We start from the raw sequence: 27,891 nt of genomic DNA, 5'->3' as shown, positions 1-27,891 counted from the left end.
TAAATTCAGCATAAAAATCTTTTAATGTTATTTTATTGCTTTGTAAATGAGTAGATTAAATATTTTGTTCTTTAGTGATGCACAGCTTAAAAGTTTTAAACAATAGTATAAAAATACAGTACAGAGCATAAATAAATAATGTCTTTCATTTCTAGCAGATTTTGAAATGCTTGACATTAATTATAATTTCACCAGAATAAGAAGCACAAGATCCATTTGCCAATGTTATTTAAACCCACACAATGATATTACATAAGACTCAGTTAAGGGATCAAATCAAATCAATTGCTTGTGTTAAATAAATAAGAATAGGTCAGACACCTGTTCCAGGTTTTACTGGGTATTTAAAAATCTCTTCTGCAATCCCAAAAAAGTTTGAAAAGTTCATAATGAAAGCACCTTCATTTTAGCACAATATTTTGATTTCTTATGAGAGCTTCAAAAAAGCATACATGCACCTATATATTTGAATCAATCTTAATGAAAGGGGCCATATAAGCCTTATATTATGCACCATCTGAAATAGCTTAGGGTATACAGTGTCTTGAATTTCAGTACTCAAGTATTTAAGTTCTATTAAGTTATGTACCTCCCAAATGTTTCCTAAAAGCTCTCATATTAGTTATTAGAATAAAGCTATTTTAAAAAGAAATGCTAAGTTTCTGAAACCAAATTTAATGTAATTTAGAAGCCTATTTCTGGGTATTTATGTGTGATAATTTGTTTTAACAGCAGAAATTTTTAAATATTGAAGGAGTTCACAGAGAATCTCTTAAGAGGCTTAGGATTGCTGACTAGAAACTCATGAGGATCTTCACATATTTACCATTGCTGCTTATATTTACCAGGGGAAAATTAGTTGGTCTAAAAATTCAAATGTGTATTTTGGAAAATTAAAATTGTATTATTTTCAGCCTACCTCTGTATGCGTTTTGTGGGGTGGGATGGAGTTAGGGAACACCTTTCCAAGCAGAAGATTTAGTTAGCTCCATGAGAATGTACTCACATGGGAGCCACTAAGAATCCTGAGAAGGAGGAATGGACATACTCAGAGGAGTACAGGCCATTTGACTCGGCATTAGGCAGCTGGAGCCATACCTGGTCATTTTCTGTGAGATCGATTATGGCACTCCCTGAAGCCTGATCCAGGTAGCCTTTGGTATACTCATCATAGGTGTACATTATGGGGGTGCCATTCTTATATAGACCTACCCAAACATGAGTCCCTTTCACATGCACATGGTAGGAGAAATAGTATATTCCTGGTATCCTACAGGTAAAGATTCCAGTTCTTGGGTCATAATGCTGTTGCCTGTTATACAAAATCTTATCAAATGGGATGGGAGCACCTATTGCTGGATAGGCTTTGGAGAGAATAACAGTAAAAGCAGACACAGGCATTCCTGTTACTCCCTGGTTGGCACTAACAAGAGGCATCCCAGAAAGACTGGGCCTTTGTCCTGCCTTTATAAAGCCCTCGGGCATGACTGCTTGGCCTGGGGGCCCAGGGGGTCCTGGAGGCCCTGGGAGACCAGGCTGTCCATCGTGGCCTCTTGGACCTGGAGGCCCTGGTGGTCCAGTGGGTCCATTGAGGCCCTTAGTTGCTATGCCAGCTGGACCAGGAGGACCTGGATTTCCAGGATCACCTTTAGATCCAGGGAATCCTGGAATACCTGGTGGCCCAATGGGACCTCTGGTACCTGGTATTCCAGGAGCCCCTCTTGGACCAGCCTCACCATTGTGTCCAGGCACTCCCTTAGCTCCTGCTGGGCCTACAGGGCCCGGAAGACCAGGAGGTCCTACCATTCCAGGGTCACCTTTTGGGCCTGGTAACCCTGGATTACCCTTGGGACCACTGAGACCTGGTTCTCCTGGGTATCCTGGTTTTCCATCTAAGCCGGGAGAACCCCTTGTTCCTCTGGCTCCAGGTTGTCCTGCAGGCCCAACTGGCCCTGTCTCACCCTTAGGGCCTGGGAGACCATGGTTGCCTGGGATGCCTTTTGGTCCTTGGGGTCCCATATTTCCAGGAGGTCCAGTCAGACCTGGCTCCCCAGGATGACCTGCTGGCCCCTGTTCCCCTTTGGCACCTGGACCCCCTGGAAGGCCAACAGGTCCTCTTTGTCCCTTCAGACCAGGTAAACCAGGTTTCCCAAAGCCTGGAGCTCCTGGTGGCCCAGCTATTCCTGGAGCCCCAGGGTGACCTTTTGCCCCTGGAATCCCTGGCTGACCTGGAGTCCCAGCAGCTCCTGGCTTTCCAATGCCTTCTGGTCCTCGTTCTCCAGGAGAACCTTGGGGACCTGGTGGGCCAGCCAGTCCCCTTTCTCCTGGAAAACCCCGATCACCTTTGATGCCTGGCTGTCCTGGAAACCCATTTTCACCTCTTTTTCCTACTCCAGGAGGGCCAGGTGGTCCCATGGGACCCTGAGGACCTGGAAGGCCCCTCTCACCTGGGCGGCCAGGAGCACCATACCCTGTTTCTCCTTTCGGTCCATTTACACCAGGGACTCCTGGCACACCCTTTTCTCCAGGAAAGCCCCTGGGTCCTGGGGCACCTACAGGTCCTTGTTGTCCAGGTTTTCCTGGCACAGAAATTCCAGCGGGGCCAGGGATTCCAGGAGGCCCCGGTGGTCCCCGTGGTCCTGGTAAACCAGCCGGTCCAACTTCTCCTTTTGGTCCGTATGGTCCTCTCTCCCCTGGTTTTCCTGGGAGTCCTGGCACACCTGGTTTCCCAGTAGCTGATGGTCCTGGTGGTCCTGGCAACCCTGGCTCTCCCTGGAGTCCAGGACTTCCATAGCCTGGTTTTCCTGGTGGTCCAGAAGGACCTGGGTGTCCTCGAGGTCCTGCAGGGCCTGGTGGGCCAGGAATACCTTGCTCACCTCTTACTGCTACACCTAAAAGACACACCAATATACCACCCAGAGAGGGGGATGATTAGTAACATTAAAGTTGATCAGTGTTTCTCAAAATGTCAAACAGGACAGGGCAGTGCGGTGTCATTCATTCCATACTAGTCTTTTAGACCAAGCTTAAATAGGTCTGGATGATTCATTTTACAGTGTTGTAAAATTACTGCCAAAGAGAGAGTTTTCCATGGCTACCACTTTCTTCATAACCTGATGATCTAAGATAAGTTGACATTGAAGATTTCTTCAGAATAAGAGTAAGGTGGACAATTTTTCACATTTATTTTGGAAAAATCATCTACATAGGTAAGAAAAAAAGATATTTGACAGAAAAGGAAGAGAAAGACGAGTGAAGAATAAATAAGAAAAATTTATAGAGCTGTAAAGATTTTTCCCTCACAAAAGCTATCCTGGAAGACATAAGTGAGTAATGGAATTAATTCTAATTTACATCTGCCACACCCCAGATTTAGGCTGATTTTTTTAAACTTCAGAATATATTGTGTTTTTTTATTCTTTTCCTTATTGACTTAATTGAAACAAAGAATTAGTTAATCAGATATAATGGGTAAGTATATAAAATAGGATTAAAGTGTTTAAGTGCAAATTAATGTTGTTTGATTTTATAAAGCTATTGGTTTAACTTCTGATGGGCTAAACTTAAACTCAGTGATCACTTATTTAGTACCTGTGATGTGAAAAGGCCACAAATGTGGGAAAGCACAAGTTGTGTCCTATGGAGGATTCAATCCTAGAGTGAAATGAGTGACTACATAACAAGAGCTTTTAAGAGGTATCCCAGGCTATTTTGGTCACTCAAAGATGGGTTGTAGCAGGGCACTGCAGGCATTAGTGTTACCACATTAGTCTTTTGACATTAATCTTCATAATCATCTACATAAAATTTTCTTCTTTTATCAGGGAAATTCTTAAATAGTTAGCCAAGATGACATAAAGTTGCATGTGATTTTTAATATTTACTACAGAATTTGTATTAAAATTGTTTTCTGTTTATGTTCAGAAACATAAGATGCCTACTTATTATTTAGATTCTTAGGTTGTTGAAAAACTGTTCATAGTAATATTGACTTAATGATGTAATATTAGTTGGAGAGGTTGCTTAAATCCTGAAAATCATTTATGGCCTGACTTTTTTTGGGGGGGGGGGCAATGTGGAGTATTAAACCCAGGGCCTCATGTGTGCTGAGCAAGTGCTCTACCACTGAGCTAATAAGTTTCTAGTCCTATAGCTGTGACGTTTGAGTCACATTTGTTTAAAAAAAAATAGTGGACTTAAATCTTAAATCTTTAATAACTCAAAAACTCAAAATGAGGCTAAAATAGAATTATTATCAAATGCATTGAAAAGAATTGTAAATTGCCTTTGAAAGCATTTTGGAGTATTAATTCCCTTGAATCATTAGCTGTCAATACATAAACATATTAAAATTGAAAAAAAAACCTGTCATATTAATTGAGTGTTATATAAGAAATAGTTAGCCAAGAGTAGGTACTAATTTCTATTAGGTAGAGCTGTAGAGGTGTTCCTGAGATTAAAAAGCATTTGACCTATATAAAATATAGAATAAATAATTGAACTAAATATGCTGAAATAGGAAGATATTTGTTTTAGATTTAGGAACTTTTGTATTTGTAGTAATTAGTTATATTTCAGTTTTCAGAAATTCAAAAATATAGCTTTTCCCATGGACTTTCAGAAACTTACAACAGGAAAAAGATTTATATGAGAAATTAATTTATGGACATTTCCATATATTAACACACATTTCATTCACTGACTTTAGTACATGTTCATGATGGATCTATATGTAAAACTGGATTTAGTATATTGCAAGTAGAATAGGTGAATAAGTAAGGGATTTCTTAATGGTTTGGAGTAAAATAGCATTTTTAATGCAGACTATATTAGTTAGGGGTTTGCTTCAGAATCTGGCTATAAGGATCATGTTCATACTGAAATAATTGTCCAACTAGAAATCTGTTGCACTGCTAAAAGAGGTAAAACATATCATATCTTATTGAAAATGATCGTATTGGGCACCTTTTAAGGCCAGAACTCCAATAACAGGGTGATCTGTGTTACTTGAAATGTTGCCCTAATGGTTCTAAACCTCTTGGTGTAAGACAGAATTTGACTTCTATTGAATCTCTGGAGCCCCTGTTTGTAGCTTGCAAGCTGAAAAAACAAGATTAGGGTGGCACCATCCTTAAGGAAAAGTGACAACCTACTAATAAGTTTCTTAAATGTCCACAAACTGAAATAGTGGTTGGTTATGTCAGAATGTGTTACCTGCATCTGCCTAGCAGCTGTAGAATCCTCTGCAGCATGATTTAGTAGTGTTTTAATGGGATCCTCTTTTAGCCTGTGCTGAACATACATGCCTAGGAATTACATACGAATTCTGAATTTCTGTTATCAGCTTAACATTTTCTTGTAATGCATTAGTGCCTGCCATGTGGATGATGATACGTTTGATTTTCTGTCTTATGTTATCAAGAAGAGACCCAGGAGGATTAATGTTAAAGGATAGCTTCTGAAATTCTTATTTAACAAGATGTTTTCATTTGTTCTATAAAAATAGCCAGGATGTTCAAGTACATTAAGGTGGGAAGATAGAAATAGGTTTAACTTTCTACAGTGGTGCATTTTATTTTTAATTCAAGATTGTTTATTATGATTTTGGTAAGGTATTTAGGAGTCTGAATTTGTGATCAGAGAGAGTACTGAACCCATCGTTGCCTGTCATAGCATTTCACATCACATTTGTTGCTTCAAGTGAGGTAGCATGTCCTTATTTTTTGCTCTTTCTTTCCTGGCTTTTTCTTTCTCTTAATTTATTTATATTTTAATACATTCAATAATATCTGTTGTGCCTCTGTTTTTAAATATTAGGCTTCCTTTCATGAAATACTCTGTTTCATCTTTCTTCTCAACAAGGCCATTTGCTTAAATTGGTTGTTCCCCAAAACATATTATTTAAAGTTTATTACAAATGGCTTTAGCTTTATGTACAGGAGAGAGTATATAACTAAATGAAAAAAATATTGTGGAAAGGGAACCTGAAGCCTGCAATCAGTTTATATTGTCCAGTTGATGTTTTCTAGGCAGTTTGTATTAGATGCTGTCGAGTAGAATCAGTGAGGATAAGACCTTGTCATTGCTCTTTGAGGATTTCTTAGTATTTTATATATATGTATATATATTATCTCATTGCTCTTCCCAGTAGCCGAGAAAGCCATACAGATGAGGAATAGATTCAAGAGGAAAGTTAAAATTTATCTAAGACTATGCCAGTAAAGTAGTAATCAGAACTAGAAGTACTATTAGTAATTTATTAGTATTGTAGTAATAGTGAAACATAAGGCACCTGACAGGTATTAACTCTCTTGATAACCTTCACGGAAGCCCTTAGAGATCAATCGCTCCTTCTTGTTTTACAAATGAGGAAACTAAGGCACAGAGAGGAAAAATAACTTACCTGAGGTCACACAGCTAGTACTGTGCATTTAACCACTAAACTATGGGATATATAAATAGCTATGAGGATTGCTACTTCATTTGCCTGTTTAGCTTATTGAAACTTATTGTGTATATTTGTAGACTAGTTGAATGTGTTTTAAAAGTAAATGTGTGGTTTGTATTCAATCTTCAGCACCACACAAAAGTAAATAAGTGAAATAAAGGTATTGTGTCCATTTACAACTAAAAAACATTAAATAAAAAGTAAATGTGTATAAGTATTTAGATATATTAGCCTTCTATTCTCTTTGTGTAATTATTTTTAAATATTTTAAATTTAATTACTTTTGGTTGAATTATTATATTTGGATTATAGATAGTTATTTGTACAAAGGTATCATTCTAGGGAAGAAACTTCATGTATTAAAAGTCTTTAATATTTTTCTGTTATATTTATTATATTTATTGTACAAGGAGTTTTGTTCTTCATTCACAAATTATTTTGTTGTAATTTGGACTAATTTAGGAATTTTCAATAGATAATACCAGAATTGAAAGCATTTTGTTAAAGACATCATCATTAAGATTGTAGAAAGCAGCAGCTAGCTAGTTACTAGAGCAAAATATGCAATTCAGTTTACCTTTACTCTTTATGGTGTAGGGAATGAAGAACTGGGTCTTGGTGTTGGGTGGTGGGCCTTTTATGCCAGTGGGTGTTTGGTATCGCTCAGCATAAAACACTCCATGAATCAAATTCAAGGACATTAGCAGCAAAAGGGCGATTTGTGGCAGCATATTCTCAGGTGGATTCTGGAAAACAGAAAAGAATTATTTCATATAGATTTGTATTGACCTGTTTCATTTTTCTAACATTGCACAGTTGGAATTCTTTATTTAACTAACTGCTTTTTAACACAGTCCTTTATGAAAATTTTAATATATTCCATAAATTAATGAGAGATAATTATTTAGTTCTGTGAATGTATATCATATTTATTTGGGGAAGCTATATTCAAGTAATCAAGTAAAAATAAAATGATTTACAAATAAACATAAATAAATCATCACTAGACAACTATATTAATTCATTCTGGATCTTAAACATATCCTGAAATATCTAGTAGTTTCTAAATACATTGAAATGCAGATTAGGATAAGTTTGTACAGTATGGTTTTTATTGGGATTATTTTATATAGACTTATATTTTATATACAAGTAAACCTCTCTGAGTATATTTTAGTAGAAAGCCATTTTTTAAAATAATGCACAAGGACCCCAAAGAATTAACTTACTTCAATATTAACTTGCTTCTTTCCAAGCGAGCTAACATGGAATTTTACAATGACCCTCAGTCCATAGACTTACCTGAGTGCTGGAAGTTCTGGAGCTAGTGTCTGGGTGGCTTTCTGAAGCCTCCTCTGCTCAGGTAGGCAGTGCAGAAGATGCCCTCTCCAAAGTTGCCCTTAGGTATTTATACAGTCTTCCTCTCACTGCCTGAGGTTACTCTGAGCTTAAGCCCCTCCCCTCAGAGGTGGGAAGCACTAATTATGGTGGAAAGTTCTATTAGACAGGCATAAAAAATCAGGTTGGCCTCTATTTTTTCTTGTTTTCTTATTGAAAAATAAACTCTTTGTCTTAAATATATATTAATAGTTTTAACCATACCCATTTTTCTGTAATTTTATTTTAGAAATTTTTACTCTAATCTTAGTTCATGTTGGAATGATGATTCCCCCTTATTATTTTTGAAAAGCACATTATTGTGTTGTTTGTTTGAAAATATTTGGTAATATATAAAAATAGGGGAAGAACTCTTTTGGAGGAGGATGTGGATTTAAACCATCATCTAAATTCTTGAATTATTATATAAAGCCACCAATGTATCCATTAATGTTCCTAAATTTTTATAAACATAGCTTAGCTCAATTCTTATATATTTATGGGCTTGAGAGAAAAAAATAAAATGGTGAAATTGTGGGTATGCTGTTTTGCATTTCAGGCTTTTAGTGTAAGTCTTCAGAAGTTAGTAAAAGAAATTTAAAGTGATAACATTACAATTTTTTAATTTCTTCATTTTAAATATTTAAAAATTTTCAGTCAAATGCAGGATATTTGTGAATTTGCTATTAGAGTTAGCAATATATTCTTTCTGAAGAATTTAGATTCTTTATTCCCAATAATACACTTTGTTCTGGATATGGCCTCAGATATTCTTGCTTAAATTTGGATTTTACTTTAGAGTTGGAGTAAAGTTTGCAAGAGTACTTAACTTATATTATGTTTAATCTCATATTACGTTTATTTACATAGGGCTTCTGTGTTCATTTCAGAAATTAAAAAAAAATCCTCAAACTTTGCTTTTAGCTTTTTAAAAATACTCTTGGCTTACATCGCAATTTCCTTCAGGGATCTTGTATCATCTCAATTAAAAACATTTTTCCCCCAAAGGTGGAAATAAACATCATCATTGTCAACTTTACTAGTTAGTATTCTCTTTAACAATATTAGAGACTCTTAAAATCAGTTTTCAGGATCCTACAACATCTAATAAAGACAGGAAGTTCAGAGACCAAATTTAGCATCTTATTTAATTTTGTCATTTTGGATCCAAGTCCAGTCAACTTTACAGATAAATGATTTGAGAAGAAAAATTCCAGATTCAGAATAGATAATTTTTGGTATCTCCCTAGAATTGAAGTAGTGGGGTTGAGTATTGATGTGTGATTGAAATAATGGTTTTTCCCTCTTCCTTTTCCCTCACTCCTCCCCTGCAGGCAGTTTCCTGTGGTATTTAAATAAAGCCTTGTATACTACTTTGCAAAAATGTAAATACAAAACTCATTCACAGTGTTCTCTCTCTTTCTTTTCTCACTTAAACATTTGTTGATTGCACATTAAAAAAATCTACATTGTCATGCATGTCTTTATGCAATATGCAGATATACATGAAATATGGCTTTGGGGGGGGGCAAGTACTAGGGATTGAACTCAGGGGCACTTGACCCCTAAGCCACATCCCCAGGCCTATTTTGTATTTTATTTGGAGATAGGGTCTCACTGAGTTGCTTAGCACTTCACTTTTGCTCAGGCTAGCTTTAAACTTATAATCCTCCTGCCGCCTCCCGGGATTATAGTTATGCACCATCACACCTGGCTGAAATATGGCTTTTATATCAATTTAGATTATTGGCAATTGGATAGTTTATTTTAATCAGTCTCATCATTTGGCAGTTATATGGAATGGTTTTTTTATTATATGAACTCGGCTACATCTGTAAGAAACTACAAAAGATAAGTGAAAGAAAACAGCTGTCTTCCATTTGTTTACGGTTTATTTGGACAAGATTTGACAAAGTAGATAAGATTATAAGGTGCTTTTCAGAGCTAGGCTGAAGAATTTGTTTTGAAAAGAATTATTAGAAATGTGTGCATATTTTAGTGTTTTGTGTGTATATATGGTTAAGTGCATGCATGCACACACACAGAGGCACGTTTTTATAATGCCATTTGATATTATTCCTGTGAACATTTAGAAGATGGATTCCCAGCCCTACATACCTAGCACTTTGCACCTGTGTAGACCATTTGTTCACTGTGGTACTCTATTTTCAGAACTTTATACCTTAAACTTTCTTGATGTCTGTCTCTTCATTAACAAATAGAAGTTTGAACGAGGTGATGTCTAAGCTCCTTTAGGATTTAAAATTGGATTTTTCTTGCACTCAAGTTTGTTCCCCATGGTCATATGGTAGACTTGGCTCTCTTTCGATTGACTTTAGATTTGCAACAAAAAGAAAAAAAAATTATACTAGGTGGTTGTATGTTTTGGGGATATATAAATATATATGGGTATTTGTCATTCTATATTCCCCTTTAGCTTTGGGAAATGTGGTGCCTTCGTTGGTAAGCCTTGGACGTTCAACCCTTTTTACAAATAGTGTATTTATTTCAGCACACAGAATATAACTACTGTTTGCTTTGTTAGTCACATAAGAAGCACTTCTTGTGCAAAACAGATTGTAGAATCAGAATATTTACTAGCCACACCCCACCCAATTGTGTATTTAAAACTATTTTTATTCTTGGTGTTTACTTGGAGCTTGAAGAAGTGACTAGTCTGTGGCTTTATGAAGGAAACTCATTCCATTGAAAGAGTCTTGCTTTGTAAAACCAATTTTCTGAGTGATTTTTAAATCAACTATGAGTGATATTTTTGCACATTGAGCATTTACCTGCTATTAAGTTTGTCTGCTCATTTGTGTATCCCTAGGTCATTCATGAGTTCATCAAATATTTCTTGAGTACCTCTTAAGTGTCAGGCATTGGGATAAATATTGGACGAATAGTGTGTATGCCCTAAGGTGTTTATATATGTTCTCAACCTCTTTTTCCCATTCTCGCAGTCCTGAGGAGTATGACACAATTTGTTCAATCTTTGGAGTTCATGAAGATAGTAGTGGTTCAGAAACTCAATTTTGCAAAAACTCCTTAGACAATCATGATCTACTCCTAATGTTGGGATGTTGATATGGTATAATTACCAGATTATTAATATTAGTTATTTACCTTTTTGTTGTTTGTGCTCATTTTTTAAACTTTATTATAGGAAATTTTGGTCTTACCTACAAGTGAGGATACTGCATCTAATGAATGCCTGTGTTCCAGTCAATCATTTTAAACTAATCTCAACTCAATCTACCTTCTATTCATCCCCTCTCAAATTTTGAAACAAATCACTTATGTTATACTGATTCACCAGTGGATATTTCAATATATTTCTCCAGAGACTAAAAACGCCTTTTCTTTAAAATAGAATATTCATTATATCTAAAAAATTAATCATTTTCTAATATCATCAATGCTTTAGTCCATCACATTTCCCCAGGTATCTGTTGTACGTATGGCATATACCTATATAGACTTATAGACATGTATATATACACAAACATATACATAGATATGTACATGTATATTATATACATATACACATATATATTTTTAAAGAATTGATTTATTGGGCTGGAGTATAGCTCAGTTGGTAGAGTGCTTGCCTTGTATTCACAAAGCCCTAGGTTCAGTCCCCAGCACTATAAGAAAAAAAAATTGATTTGTTATTTGTTTAAATCAGATTTCCTTAATTGCTATTGACTGATATGTCCCCTTTATCTAGGTTTCTTACCTGCATCTCTTTTTTTTTTCCCCCTTTGCAACTTATTTGTTGAAAAGCTGAGTTATCTGTCTTGGGCAATTTCCTGCAATCTGGATATTGTTGTCATTTAATTTGCTCCTCTGCTGATTGATAGTTAGACATACAGTGTTGCTCTCATTCAGGTTTGAAACACTCATACACACACAAATGCTTTTGGCAAGAATATTTTACCAATTTAGAGAGTGTGGTTTGGTATATTTCTGTTGGGAGGCCCTTTGTTGCTGGTTCTCTGGTGTTACTAAGTCTAATTACTTATACTTATTATGTAAGTTATAAGATGGTGATATTCTAATTTTATCATTCTTCCTTTTTTGTTTCTATTAAAAAAACACTGTTCAACTGTAGTTATCCTGAGTTATTTTTTATATATATATATATATATATATATATATATATATATATATGGTTATCCTGAGTTACAGTGTGTGTGTGTGTGTGAATATATATATATATATACATACATATATATATGTATGTGTATATATATATATATATATATATATTCAAATGTTTTTCCCCATCTTTGGCCAGTAAGAGCCTCTTCAGATTGCTCCTGAGCCCTTTTGACATGATCCAAGTAATTTTTATAACTTCTTTTCTTCCAGTATTTTGTACTTTTCCTGGCCCAGATCTGTTGTAAGACATTTCTCCACAGAGTCTTACTTCTGTTAGTTGGAAATAGAAGTAGAAACCACAGTATGGGTGTCTGGCTGTTTGAGTCTCAGGGATGTACCCTGCTCGTGGGTTGATTATAGTTTCTAGGTTTTCAGTGGACAGAGCCAAGAAATTCATGCTTACAATGTTAACTAAATGTAAAAGATGTCATGCCATTATCCTGATATATCTAATTCACATTCAGGACCAGAGTTTTTTCTTAATGATCCTGAACTTGTGTGCATACTTCCATAGCCCCACCCAGAGGATCCCAGTTCTCATGATAATAAAGCATACATTCACTTTATTCCATCATCTTCCTAGTTGTTCTGAATATCTATACCAACATTCACATCATAATTAAAATTAGTTCAATTTTTAAACTGATTACTTTTATTATTCTCTTTAGTATTTTCGCAAAAACTGTGTAGTCAAACTACTGTGTTTCAATGTCACTTGAAATGGCTTATTTCAAAATAGATGCTAACCACTCGGTTCATCATTAGGTTTATTTCATTTTGCTTTCAGGGTTTAGGGATTTTCTTTTCAACTTTGATTTTCTTTTATACTTTGCTAACATATTTGCATTTCCTGTGATGTGCTGATAAATGTTTAACATCCACCTTGGGGGTGAGGAAGATGGCCTGCTGATTTCTGTTGTATAAATACTACCACCATGGCCAATTTGAAGCTACCATGTTAAGACACCTGGCTTACAAAGCACCTGAATATTTACCAAGAACCAGTACGTGCCAGCTCCAGCATACATTGCATATTTCCTAGGTCAGATTTATAAAGTAAGAAAATTTCAGAGTAGTCTAGCTTCTATTACTCCTCCTCCTCCTCCACTCCTCCTCCACCTTCTCCTCCTTCATTCCTCCTCTACCCCTCCTCCTCCATTCCTCCTCCTCCATTCCTCCTCCTCTTCCTCTTTTCCTCCTCTTTCTCCACTCCTGTCTACTCTGTGTTTCAAAACCTTCCTTCTATAGGTTATATAACTGTTTTTTATTTGTTTTATTAATGTGTGTGTGTGTGTGTGTGTGTTTAAATGAAAAATAGAAGGGACACCAGGGATTAGAGGAAGGGGACCATGGGGAGGGAGGAGGGGAGAAAAGGAGGAGATTCTGGGAAATTAAATAGATCAAATTATGTTATGTGCATGCACAAATAAGTAACAATCCCAATATTGTGTATAATGATAATGTACCAATAAAAAAATAGGAAAAATGGGTTTAATTTATCCTACTATTAAAATATTTTGCATTTTTATTTCATCCTTATTTCTTAGGTAAATGGCATCTATGCATACTTTATTTTGCTGCTTCTGTGTAACAGTTTATCTTGGGAATCATTGCATAAGATTATATAAAGATGGTCTGTGTTCTTTTTTTACAGCTTCATAATACTACATTGTATGGATGTACCATAGTTTTCTCAACCATTGCCTAACTGGTATTCATCTCTATTATTTTCTGACCTTTGCTAATTCAAGTATTTTTACGGTGAAAAACTTTGTTTATGTAAGCTTTTTGTCTGAATATCTTTGGAAGACATCCTTAGAATGAGAATTTGTGGATCAGCAAGTAGATGTATGGTTTTGTTAGGTATCAGTATGTTTCTTTCCTTAGATGTGTTATTTTTTTATTTCTACCAGCAATATATGAGGCTACCTGCTTTTCTTCAGCCATACCAACTAGATATTTGTTCAGATTTGGGTGAACTTTTAGATTTTTGCCCACCTTAGGGGTAAAAATTGCAATCTCAATTTAGTTTAATTTTTATTCTTTTTACAAAAATCTTGGTTGAGCATCTTTTCGTATAATTAAGACTATATCTCTAACACACTTTTCCTAAAAGTGTTCTATAGCTTAGGAATCTAAACCTCTGCTCTGTGATATAGTTTTGGCACATATTTTTCCAGTTTCAATTTATCTTTTTAATTTACTTCTGAGGATTTTTTTTACATTCAAAATTTTCTTTCAAGGTTCATAAAATTTTGATTGAGAATATTCTTCTTCTTTCATAAGCTAAGAATGATAAAGGGTGTTAAAGGTCATCTAGATCACTCATTTTATTCATCAGCTGAGGAAAACTGGCTTCTCTGTTATGCATGTTTTCATCCCTAATGTTTAATTGAGTTAAATTTCTGAAGTGAGGATCTGTTGGTGAGACAGCCCACTGAGGGAAAATGCCAGAACTAAGCTTGTGTGTTCATCCCTGTGTCCAGCAGGACACTGACTTTCTGTTTCTCTGATCCATCATCCTTTTAGCAGTGGAAATAGCAGAAGTGGCCCGAAGTTCAGTTAGGGCACTCCAAGACCCTTAGCTTCCACCACCACTGTGCTGTACCTCATTCCTTTCGAAAAACTGTAAAAGGATGTTTGTAGGTGCTCTGACAGAAGCCAGATGCCAGAAGTGATTTGTTCATGTAAATAGTTTGATGTGGTTTAGTGGTTAGATACCTGCTGAGGGCTTGGAAAGAGAAATTCCTGTGTAAAAACAGATGTTTATGAAAACCCCGGAAACTTCAGGTCAGGTCAAGAAAAACTGAGAGTCATTTTAAAAATTTGAACAAGGGCTTTATATTCTATTTTTTACTACACATAAATCAAACACTACTTAAAGAGTGCATGTTTTTTTTTTTTTTTGTTTGCCATTTAGTGACATCACTTTCTTTCCACAGTTAACCTAACTGAGTTAAAAATATAGGGTTTCTTGGCCCCTTGACCCCAAACCTTCAAGGATTTTGGCCAGTGGTTTCTCTGCCATTCTCTTACTCTGTTTGCATGTGCAGTTCAGTCTTTGCATGTAGTCTCTGCTAAAATGGAAGGAGAAATTAGATGGAGTTAAAGTGTTAGAGAAGGTACAGGGTGGTACTCTGTCTTTGAATGTCTTTGCTCCTCTCTTTATTATCATACTTAAGAACAACTTCACAATCACCACTGATAGGATACAAAGGCCTTGTAGGATAGAGAAGTATCTATAGGGTATGAAGTACCCGTAAGGGTTTGGTAGGATCATGGACCATCCTGGAGACATGCTTATACAACTGTTTAGCTTACTAATGTTAACAATTAAAAACAACCCAGGGCTTTTAGTTTAAATAATGCATTGTCTGCTTAGCCTTTGATCAACAACTTTGTTACCTGACTCATGGACCTCCACCCCTCATGTGGACAGGTGCTAGGTGTCTGCTCTTCCTATCATCTGTGGCTTTGGCCTCTGACCCATTAGAGACTCTGGGAAGGTCACCTGGCCTTCTTGCACTTGTTTCTTCATTGGTACATCTGTAAATGTCTGCTCACTTTCTTTCAGATTTTAAACATAATTGCTATTTAGAGAATACAGAAAATAAAACTTATATAACATAGAGATATAATGATTATTAATAGTAATATTTTCCCCTGTTGACCTTTTTTAGTTATCCTATCAGTTATCTTTAATTACTTAAGAGTAAAAATAACTTTCCAATTCTAATACCAATAAGGTTCAAATAGTAGGCATGCAGTGTATAAGGTTATCCTGTCTTCTGTTACTTTTACCAATAGGGACTTTGAAAGTTGAAAGAAAATACATGTGAAGTGGTAGAGCAGTGCCTACAGGTGCTCAATAAATATGCATGAGTCTAAGGACCATGCTGATAAGGAAGAAGACATTATATTTAAATCTTTTTATACTACCAGTACTTCTCAAATGTTCTCCAAACTCTTTTGACCCTCTGCAGTAAGCCAGTCGTGATAGATGCTGGGAACCCAGGGCAGGAGCACACCCTGCTATTGATGATCTCAGTCTCATGGAGGAAACACACACTAAACAGTCTCTTATGGCCTTTGCTCTGGCTTTCTTTTGTGTCTGCATGAACCTGTCTCCCTAAGCATGAAGTGGCATGCTTTCACACTTTATCTTCTTTCCTGAATATAATTCAAAGATTATTGATTTCTTACCATTGAAACTCCATTCTCCACAGACAGTGTCTGTTACCAAGCAGAAACCTCTTAAATATTGCTGAATGAAGGAACTAAGAGCTTTAGAAAATCAGATTCCAGTACTTATTGAGTATTGGTAATTCCCCTCGTGTTTGTGGGCACACAAGGGTATAGACTTTTGCAAGGCACTGGAATGAGTCTGAGTCTTTTCACTGTGTCTTATGTTACAAAAACTGAATTATTATAGAGGCCCCAGTGTCAAAAACTTGTTTCCAAAAGCAGTTTTCACAAAGTAAAATAACTGCAGCTGCTTTTCTAATGACTGGGTGTCTTAAATTATTCTTTTAACTAATGGGTGAGAATTTCAGAGTTAAATTTCCCAAGTCAGGTCTTCTCAAGGATGGTAGAGGTCTAGATGTCAGAGAGTAGGTATAGATTGAGGGCTAAGATGGAGTTAAAAGGAAGAACAGAGGACTGTCTTAGAAACCTGAACTATACAATTTGAGAGCAATGATTATCTTTTTAGACATGTCTGTGCATAATTTTCCAATTTTTACTTCTATTCTTAACCTCATATACTTATTGGTGCATCAGTTCATTCAGCTCCTTAGTGGTTAAGCAGGTGTTATATCCCAGGAAATAAAAATGGTCTCATAAACTAATGAATAGCATTTATTGATTCTTTCGTGCTCCCCTCTTCTCACCCAAATGGAAATGTTTAATCTTTAAAGGGTTATTATTTGCAAGGTGAGTACCAATCATACGTTTTAGAGCATTAGGGTTTTTGAGATGAAAAATTTGAGAACTGCATTTAGTATCACCAAAAAATGAACATTAGTATGGTAGGAGATATAAATATTAGTACCAGAAAATGATATTTAAATTTTGTCCTTGGTACCCATACCCCATTTTTAAATGAATTTTCTATTTTAATTTCTTTTTTAATAATGTGTCATAGTCATAAATAATATTGGGTTTCTTTATGGCATAATGATATAAGTATGGAATATAATCTGCTCTACTCAATCCCCAGTACTTCCCCTTTCCTTCCCTCCTTCGCACATTCCCCTTCCTTTACTCTACTGGTCTTCTCTATGTGTATTTGTAGTTTTTTTTTTTTAAATTAGTGTTTTATAAATACACATAAAGATGAAATTTATTGTTGTACCTACATGTATGTACATAGCATAGCCTGGTCAATTGCATTCCACCATTCTTCTCTTTTCCCATCCCTTCCGTTCTATCCCCTTCCTCTGTTCCACTAATCTCTCTTCTATTTTCATGTCATACCCCATTTTTTGTTACTCCTTGAAAGTCTTCTAGATAACAGTGGCAGAGCCCCAGCTTCTGCCTATTATTCAGCAAAGGTATATTTGGACAGAACTAAAAATCTTAGGTAACCTGTCATTTTTTTTACTTAATAATATAACTTATATTACCAAATTATTTTTTAGCTTATATTGAATATTTATCCTGACTTCAATATACTTAATTTGATTTTTAAAAAGGGGGCTTTTGGTTTTCATTTTTTGTTTGTTTTTGCTTCAGGTATGCTTCAGGCATGCTAGCCTGTGCAGCAGAATACCTGTCCCAGTCATGTTTTTACAAATATACTTTTAGAAATATTTTTCTAGGGGCTGGATTGTGGCTCAGTGGTAGAGCGCTTGCCTAGCATATGTGAGGCTCTGGGTTCGATTCTCAGCACCACACATGTAAATAAATAAAATAAAGGTCCATTGACAAAAACAACAAAAGTTAAAAAAAAATTCTACTTTATCAAGGCATAACTGATAAAAATTATATATACTTACTGTATACAGTGGGATGCTTGAGTATATGTGCACTTTGTGAAATGATTACTTTAGTGAAGCTAATTAACGTATCCATCATGTAGTTCATGTAGTTCCCATTTGTGTTAGTAAATGTGTTGAAGATCTATCTCTCTCTCTCTCTCTCTCTCTCTCTCTCTCTCTCTCTCTCTCTCTCTCTCTCTCTTTAGTTTTACATAGACACAATAATTTTATTTTATTTTTATGTGGTACTGAGGATTGAACCAAGTCTCACACAGGCCAGGTGAGCTCTCTACCACTGAGCCACAACCGCAGCCCTTAAGATCTATTCTTTTAATAAATTTAAAACATAACAGTTGTCTCTCTGTAGCATTAGGAGATTGGGTCCAGGATCTTACCCCCACCCCCATGAATTGTTAAACTGTATTGTTTTGAGAATTATGACAAGAAGAAGCATTTAGATGTATCCAAGGACTTTTTTTCCTGAATGTTTTTGATCCATGGTTAGTTGAATATATGAACTCAAAACCCATTGATGCAGAGGTCCTCCTGTTAATGAAGTATTATTCACTATAGTCACCATATTGTACCTTGACTCTACTGCACTTACTTATCCTACATATCTAAAACTTTGTACTCTGATCAACATCTCTCCATTCCCTCACCTTCCAGCCACTGGCAAACACCATTCTGCTTTCGCTTCTGAGTTAGACTTCTTTAGAATCCACATACAAGTGAAATCAAGCAATATTTGTGTTTCTGTGCATTGCTTATTTCCCTTAGCATAATGTCCTGCAGGTTCATGCATATTATTAAAAAATGACAGGATTTCCTTCATTTTTTAGTATTTATTTTTTAGTTGTAGTTGGATATAATATCTTTATTTTATTTATTTTTTACATGGTGCTAAGTATCAAACCCAGGGCCTGGCACATGCTAGGTGAGCGCTGTACCACTGAGCCACAACCCCAGACCCAGGGTTTCCTTCAGTTTAAGGCTAAAAAATATTCTGTTGTATATGCATATGTCCTTGACTTACAGTGGGATTATATCCTGATAATGCCATTGTAATTTTAAATATCATAAGTCAAAAATGTACCTAACTCACTGAACATTATAGCTTAGTTGCATAGTACATGGTAGAATACTGAGTGGCTGACTGGGACCTGTGGCTCTTTGCCACTGCCCAGAATCACAAGAAAGGATTGTATTGCATTTCACTAGCTGGGGGAAAGATCAAAATTCAAAGTAGAGTTTCTATTAAATGCATATTACTTTTGGACCTTCAAAAGTAAGAAGTTGAATGTTTAACCATTGTAAGTCTGGGACCATCTGTATATTAACTTTTATTACTGTTAATTCAACATTTTGCTGTACTACATATTAGAGCATTTGATTTATAATTTTTTAAGATAAGTGACCATTTTATAAGCCCAGAAAATAAGTAATTTATTTATAAAATTAACTATGATAAATTAATTTTCACTGTAATCAAATAAAGATTAATACTAAGCTGAGCACTGGTACATGCCTGTAATCCCAGCAACTTTAGAATCTCAGGTGGGAGGATCAAAAATTTAATTCCAGTCTCAATAACTTAGTGAGACCTTGTCTTCAAAATAAAAATTGGACTGAAGACTTAGCCCTGGATTTAATCCCCAGTAACATCAATGATAATAATAATAATGTGTCATTTATCTTAACATTGCTGAATTTATAGTAACACTTGATTTTCTCTAATAGATATTAATCTAGAACAATTAGTAAGATATTTATAACCTTCTATAAATATTCAGAAGTGGTTAAAATTACTTAAACCTTTTTATAATTTGAGAAAAACAAACAGATTGAGAGCTTTTTATTATGATCTTTGTCATTATCAAATAGATATGGACATTTGTATTTTTATAATAAGGATAATCAGTTGTATCAGCCATTTTCCATTCAGAAATATGGATTTCCTGGGATTTTTTGTAACTGAAATTCTTATTTTAATAGAAAGTATGAAATTGAATATTAAATATAAACTTAAAGGAGAACATCAATTTTCATTCACATATACTGAGCTGCTAAATATATTTATTGAATTTGTTTTTCCTGGTTTTCTATATTATTTTTAAAACAATTCTAAGTTTAGAACTCAAATATTTGGGTGTATTTAAATTAACCTTGACTTCCAATAAACTAGTAAGTGGACTCTTAGAGTTTATTTGTAATCCACTCCAGACTTGGGGACAACTGTTTTTTAGACTTCACACCATTAATATAGTCCTTAGGGAAGGGTGTGATAGCATAAAGTAAACCAGGAGTGGCAAGCCAGTGGTATTTGTCCCTGATGACTCTGAGCTCCTTCACCCCATCCCATTGGCAAATACACAGGATGGAGAATGAAGCCGCTGTTCTGCACGTAGTTAGAAGGAAACTTTTTCAAACAAGTGCTCTTAGTCTAATGGCATTGACTGTCCTCTGTAAAACTTTTTGGAAACTGTTGCCAGTGATGGAGAGGTAACCTAAGGAAAGAAGATTCCATTGGACCATGGTGTTAAAATATTCTCAGGATAAATGAATGCACCTGTCATAGGTTTAATCAGATTGACACATAAGAAAAGGAATGTGTTTAAATATGTCAGCAAAGTTATAGAACATGGAAACTATATGTTTGAGATGTTATAATGGATTAAAATTATCCCTCTTGCTCTTTAAATTCTCCCTCTTACTCTACAAAGTGTTGTGTTATGGAGGACAGTTGATAATTGCTTACTATTAAATGTCTCTAAATGAATTTGTTCAGAAAGATGAGATATGGCTAAAAGAATGCACCACAAGAAATCTGGCTTATCAACATTATCTTTTCTGAGTTCAATACTTCTTTGCTATGAAATTCTAAAAAAAAAAATAGCAATCAATGATTAAAAAAGAAACGCTGCTTTTCAAAATGAAAAACTTTCTCTGGTCTTATAATACCCCTTAATAAAGACATTGGTGATATCATTGTTTAATGGGAGATCCATAAGCTTCACTTTAAGATATTAAAGTAGATTCTTTGTCATTTTATTAGAAGTCTTGCTGTTATAAATTTATGGTTTATTCTTGAGATTATTTTCTCTTCATTTCTTACCTAATAATTATTTATTTATCATGTTACATAATCCACTCAGTATTCTGTATCTTTCTTTAAATTATTCCAAGTGATCTAAAAATCAGATTTACATTTCTCACCCTAAATAAAATATAAAAATAACCGTTTTCATTTTAAACTTATTATTTTTAGTTTTTTAGCAGTCCTGTCTCTTATTTAGATAACTATTTCATCTTTATCAATAATTGTGTGGCTGAGCTGAAAATTTGTATTTGTAAACAAATCAAGTAGAACTTTTTGTACCTTTTCAACTTCTTTTAACATTTCTGTGATGGTTATCTGAGAACAGTGGACAGTTGCCTAGAGTTTTGTGTTTGTTTGGTAATTATTTTAATTTGGTATGCAGTCTAGCTTTTCCACAGTGCACTGTATCAGACAGATGTTTTCCCCTATGTACTTCTGGGAGTGGCACAGTAGAGAGGGATTTCCTCTTCTTACCCAACCGTTAACATGAGCACACTTACCAGCCACATGTTCCATGTCCTGACTTGTTGATCATGTTTTTTCAGTTAGTACCAATAAAAAAAAACTTTTGTATTTTGTGTGGTGGGCAGAATATGAGGCAAAGAGAGTCCCTGGGATAGGATAAGGAAATGTAGGTAATCTGAGATTTGAGTCTAGTATGTGGTTAAAGGAATCAATCAAATAAAACATTATCTAAGATAAAGAAAAATGTTGACTGTGTACTTTTTGAGTAGATGGCATCAAGTGTTGATTTTAGATTACTACATGGACTTGATCTTGCCTTATCCTCTCAGTTCAGCTTAAGGGGAGGAGAAGGAATTTCTCTGAAGCTATGTGACATAAATAAATAAACAATTGGAGTTGCCTCACTCAAAATGACTGAATGAACTCTCTTTGGGTTATAGAATTATATTATATTCCAAAAATATGACATTTTAAATAATTTTTTGAAAAAGAAAGTAGCCATTTGTTTTTATTGCAACTTACAGAACACACCATTCAAAGATTGCCTCCTCTTTCGTGGATATGAATATAGTTATAGATAACAGTAACAGTAACCCTACAATTATACTTAATTTACATTTTTTGCTTTCGATCATTGTTGTGAATATTGATTTTCATTGTACTCAGGAAATGTGGACATTTAATTAATAGAAGTATTAATGTGTTATATGTAATATTAATGTGTTATATGTATTTTTTCACTGTATTGTTTTTTTGTTAGGGAAGAAAAAGGAAATTGAATAGTTCATATACCAGACTCATTAATAACTAAAATGGTTTTTTGAGGAATTTTTTGTTTTTCTCATTTTACTTTATGGAAAGAAGCAATGGAGCCAAGTAATGTTTAATACTGAGATATACTTTAGTATACTGACTTTTTTAAACTATATTTTGAGTGATTGATTTTATAGACAGTTATTTCCATAAGCAAATCAAAATGAAAGAATAATAAGGATCTAGCCTAAGAAACGTTTTCAATAAATAAATATTGCATGACACTGATTTATAAGTTAAAATATATTCTATGGAGCCAATTCTTTGTGGTTTTTTTTAATCACTAAAACATACTAAACATTTAAGAGATGGGAATTGACCATTTTTCACATATTTTTTTCTAAGTGTTTGAATTTTTAACTTATTTCACATGTCATAAATTTTTCTTTGTTATAGGACAGGTATATAATCCATGGATAAATGCAGTGGACGTTAAGTCAATAAAGTTCTCAAAGTTTATTTTGCTAGGCAGGACATTAGAGGGTAATTATACATTTGGTTTTGAATTTGAAGGTGTAGATGATATTATTAGTAAATTCAACACAAATTACTTGGTGACTTAAAAATTTTTTAATTAAGAATTTTTTTTCATAATTAATAGCTTGTGTCTGTTTTTCTCACTGTGAAATTTCAGAGTATTATAAGCCATTTCTATATACTTACTTATGCTTCTTCCCAGTATGTGAGACAGGAAATCAAATAGACATTATGTCTTCACTGAACTGACTCTAAATTTTTAGGATTATAATCTCTAAATTATTTCCACGCCAGTATTAACAGAACACTGACCTATTCAAAGGCTTCTTTAGTAGAATAAATAAGTTGAGTCTGAGATGGAGCTTTCAAAACAGTGTGGTATTTGAATAGTAAAGTACATAGCACTGTTGCTTTTAACAAAAGTGAATCAAAGGACAGCTGTCAAAAGGGTATCTAGATTTTGGTGAAATAGTTATTTTCCAAAAGAGCCCAAATGTCTACTTCAGATGCTGAATTAAAAAGAAAAAATTGAAGTTAATGTTGATGTAACAAATCCTTGTGGAGGTTTAAGGTAGAACCTTTGAATCTGAAATCTCCATGTACAGTAAGTACTGAAAGTTATGGAATCAGAGCTTGAAGATTCAAATTGAGGTCTTTCTAAGCAGTCCTCTTTCTTTAGAGGTAAAGAGATTGAGATAAGGAATTTGAATTACATAAAGAATCGGGATTAGGACTCAAGCTTTTTATCTATAGTTCCCGCCCCACCCCACAACACACACACAGGTAGGTATAGTTGCTTGTGTTGGCATTTGGTATGACATTATTCTCTGTATTGTCTCCCTTTGATGCTTGCCTCCAACAGAAGAGAGGCATGTGGACTGTGTGCATTGAGACTTAAGAGTATAAGAGCTGGATTGTGTAGTTTTATTGGCGCTGTCATAGAGGCTGATCTTTTACAAAGGCAACAAGAGGCCAAAACTTGAAGGAGTTTTGTAGATGAGTGTTTCAGAAAGATAACTCCAGACTGCATTATGGAGAACATGAGGGAGTCAATGGTCAGGATAAGAAAATGATGTCTTAGATTAGATGGGTTAGTGGAAATGGAGAGGAGTAGCTGGATGAGAGTGGCTTTTAGGTACTTTTGCTTTTAGAGATTGAGGCATTAATCTGGCATTACTTGGTAAATTTATTTTTATCTGAGATTATTCACTCTTTTTTGTCAGATATTATGATTTAATAGAATATCAAAGTTGGGAAGCTGGAGAGTCTTGTAGTATTATTTATCTTGTGATAATCAAATGTAAATTTGGGAATACTACCAAAATTATGTGTCATATATACAGGATTCACATTTAATCATTATATAAGTTGATTTAGATACTGCGATTGACATTTAAATTTTAATGAGTAGAAACATTTCATGTTATGTAATTTTTAGGACTTTGATAAATGAGTAAATAAGATGACATTTGAAGACTATAGCATTTAAAAATGGTATCTCATCGATTGAAATCTTGACATCTCTGGATTTATATATCTTTCTGAGTTTGCCCAGGGATTTGAATTTGCAGCTCCTAATTGCAATTTGTTTCACTAGCTTGCTCCTCTTTTTCCTTTGGGCAGTCATCCAGGCCAGCTTTTGTGTCTGCACCATCTACTTGTATGCTGACCACCCACTCTTGCATCTTTAAGGACACTATGTGAGCCTGTTGATGAGTACATCAGCTTCTTGGCTCATATTCATATGTGCAGATACCTTTTGACAATGCATGTTTTTCTTGGGTAATTTTTTTCAAAATGAATTTTGAAGAAGGAAAAATTCTTTGTTATACTGCTTCTGATTTATATCTTGTAACTGATTGTATGGTTAAAAGACCCACATTTTATTCCCTTCATTCATTTATTTACTCACTTGAAATATATTGAGCACTTACCTGCTATTCCTTATTTAAGTTTGTTAATATCAGGTTATAAATACTTAAGTAATCTATATATGGTCTGTGGTATATTTAAAAATTCTTAGTTATTTAGAGAAAGCAATACATGTAAATATTGAAAAATATGATGTTAGATTGTTAAATTTAGGGTTAGGTTTATGGATAGTGTGTTAGAAATTCTTGCTTTATATCCTTACATCATATTTGTAATATAAATAAAGACTATTCATTTTAATTTGTCTAAAATGAAAACCAGCTTAGACTACCACAGCAAACAAACTTTCAGTTTAAAAAGTAGCAACAACAGGGGCTAGGGGTATGGCTTAGTGGTAAAGTGCTTGCCTGGCACATGTGAGGCACTGGGTTCAATCCTCAGCACCATATAAAAATTAAAAAATAAAATAAAAGTATTTTGTCCATCTACAACTAAAAAACATTTTTAAAAAATAGCAACAGCAAAATACTTCACTATAGCTTGTGGATAATAACTCTTTTCTTGATTATTGAGACATTTTTAAGCTGATAGTTTTGCTTCATTAAATATTCTTTTGTTTCTGGAACGCCATCATATTTATTTTGGCTTCTAAAAGCTTTGTGAGGACACGTTATTCGGGCAGTAATTGATGCCAACTTCATTGAAAACAACTATTTTATTTTACTGAGTTCTCTTGACTAAGATGCAGGATTACAGTGACCTGATTGAATCTGGTGTGCTCTTCCTTTCAAAGGACAAGGAGAAATGGAAATTTTGGAGGAGAGAGAATGAAGTTTGTATTTTATAATCTCCTTTAAAAGGAGGCAGTATCTTCATTTTCATTGTCATTTCAGTATAATTGACTTCTGAAATGTACGTGACAAACGAGTTTCAAGGTTCAGAATTTGAAATGAGAGTAGATGATTGGAAGATAGAGGTGGTAACTATTTGGTTTTTCTTCATCTAATGATGATGAACATTTTAATTCAGTGTGGCAGCTGCAGTTGATTGGCTTCTTTTACCACTTAACGTCCATTCCTTTCATGCTGCCTCTGCTTCTTCACCATGAGTATGCCCTTTGCGTTGTTTCAAAAATGAGGAAAACACATTACATAATTTTTTTTGTCTCCTCTCCCCTCTACCTTTAAAGTCATCTGGCATGGTGATTACCCATACCACTATGTCAGAGAGTGAGCTCCCTGCTCTTTCTCCAAGGTAGTCTTACTGCTGTGTACAGGATTCATCCCCCTCTGCCTCACATGACTTTGATTCTGTCTCCCATCTTCAGCACATCCTTATTGGAGCTCCTTAACATCTTTGAGTCTTTGCATGCTATAAACCAAAAAGAGATCCCTCCTACCACCTACAGTTCCTTCTCTTTCCTCCCTCCCTCCCTCCCTTCACAGCAGTATTGCTTCCTTAGATTATCCAATATTTTTCTGTTTCCTTGTTTTTTTCATTTTTCTTTTTTGTTGTTGTTGGTTTTATTATTATTATTATTTTTTACAATTCTAATATACCATCATTCTGGTTTTGTTTTGGGTTTTGTTGTTTTGTTTTTTGGTTCCTGAGATGGAACCCAGGAGCGCTTAACCACTGAGTCACATTCCCAGCCCTTTTTATTGTTTATTTTGAGACAGGGTCTCATTAAGTTGCTTAGAGCCTTGCTCAGGCTGGCCCCAAACTTGGAATCTTCCTGCCTCAGCCTCCTTAGTGGTTGGAACATACAGGCATATGTCACTGTGCCCAGTTCACCATCCTGTTTTTGATAAGGTCAACCAGAAACTTCAGATTGCTACATCCAGCAAACTTCTTTCATTAGCCACATTGCCATTGCCATTCTTCATATGTTGTACTTTGTGAATCACCCTTTCTCAAAATCCTTTCCTCTCTTGGATTTCTTACTACCCCTCTCCTCCCTGGTTTCCCTCGTTTCCTGTTCATCTAATGAATATTGAGATTGCTAAAGGTTCTATATTTGGTCCTCTTCTTTGTACTACAGAAACTACTTACATTTTCAAGCACACTCGGTTTTTGTTTCTGTTGTGTTTTTTTTTTTTGGTGTTGGAAATTGAAGCCAGGGATGCTCTACCACTGAGCTATAGTCCCAACTCTTTTTATTTTACTTTATTTATTTATTGAGTCAGGGTGTCACTAAGTTCCCCAGGCTGGCCTTGAACTTGGGATCCTCTTGCTTCAGCCTCTGGAATTACAGGTGTGTGCCACCACACTCAGCTCACAATTGTCATAACCTCATTTGCCACATACATGGGACTTTGTCCCATACGTGGTCTCTACCTAGGATCACTTGCATCTTCTCTAGTCCCTTATTTCCAGTGTCATATTGGAAATGCATTAGATAAAGGTTAGGAGTTGGGAGACTATTAGAATCTACTTGATAAAAGGTGATAAAGATATGTAGCTAAACTCAGGAGTCCCAGAGGAGATAGAGAAGGTAGGAGTTTACAAGATGTAGTAAGGAGATAGGCTGTACAGGATCCTACTTTCTAATTAGGGGAGTAGAAATAAAGGAATGACTTCGAGGTTTTCAGCTTGCTTATTTGAAGGTTTATATCTTTAGTCATTAAGATACAGAGGAGAAGAAAATGAGTCAAACTTTCAAAGATGATGATTCTGTCTTTAGATATGTGGGTTAGAAGTATCTGCTGGACCTCAGTTGTTTGTTTGACTGGGTGGGCTTGGAGTTCCAAAGAGGGATCTGGTGTGGAGATGATGATCCTATGCACAGACAGACATGAAGACTTGAAAGAGGACACACAGCATAGAATGTGGGAAGAGGCTAATATCACTGCTTGTCCTAAACAACTTAGATTCCCTACCCTTCTGTGGCCGTTTCTCCATGTTTCCATATGTAGAATTTGTTGTAACCATGGCAGATTACTTGAAAGTCTCTTAATGTGCCATGTTCTTTTTCCTTTATCTTTGTATACATAGATCATTATGTCTGAATACCTACTGTCCCTATGGTGAATCCTTTAATCTTCTACAGTTTAACCCAGAAAACATCTCCAAGAATCTGTAGTCAGGTTTCAGCATTCCTTTGCCTCTGCTCTCACAGCACCTATGGTACTGCCTTCTACATTGCTTGGTGCCTTTTATATATCAAGCCCCATTCCAACCAGACCACATACCCAGCA

At 35.1% G+C, this 27,891-nt stretch overlaps 2 protein-coding genes across 4 annotated transcripts in view; one reads left to right on the top strand and one right to left on the bottom strand.

The window, feature by feature from the left end:
- Window positions 1–27,891, top strand: part of Nt5dc1 (5'-nucleotidase domain containing 1) — a 123,858-nt gene that overhangs the window by 17,219 nt on the left and 78,748 nt on the right. The gene's annotated exons all lie outside the window — the stretch shown is intronic.
- Col10a1 (collagen type X alpha 1 chain) overlaps window positions 18–27,891 on the bottom strand; it is a 34,671-nt gene continuing 6,797 nt past the window's right edge. The window contains exons 2-3 of the mRNA XM_078019365.1: window positions 7,026–7,194; window positions 18–2,891 (exon numbers count right to left, since the gene is read on the bottom strand). Coding sequence (XP_077875491.1) covers window positions 1,003–2,891; window positions 7,026–7,179 — 2,043 coding nt within the window. The 5' untranslated portion in view covers window positions 7,180–7,194 and the 3' untranslated portion in view covers window positions 18–1,002. The remainder of the gene's footprint in view (window positions 2,892–7,025; window positions 7,195–27,891) is intronic.

The sequence above is a fragment of the Ictidomys tridecemlineatus genome, chromosome 8, assembly GCF_052094955.1.
Source record: "Ictidomys tridecemlineatus isolate mIctTri1 chromosome 8, mIctTri1.hap1, whole genome shotgun sequence".
NCBI classification, from domain to species: Eukaryota; Metazoa; Chordata; class Mammalia; order Rodentia; family Sciuridae; genus Ictidomys; species Ictidomys tridecemlineatus.
This window is presented reverse-complemented; position numbering and strand designations above follow the sequence as displayed.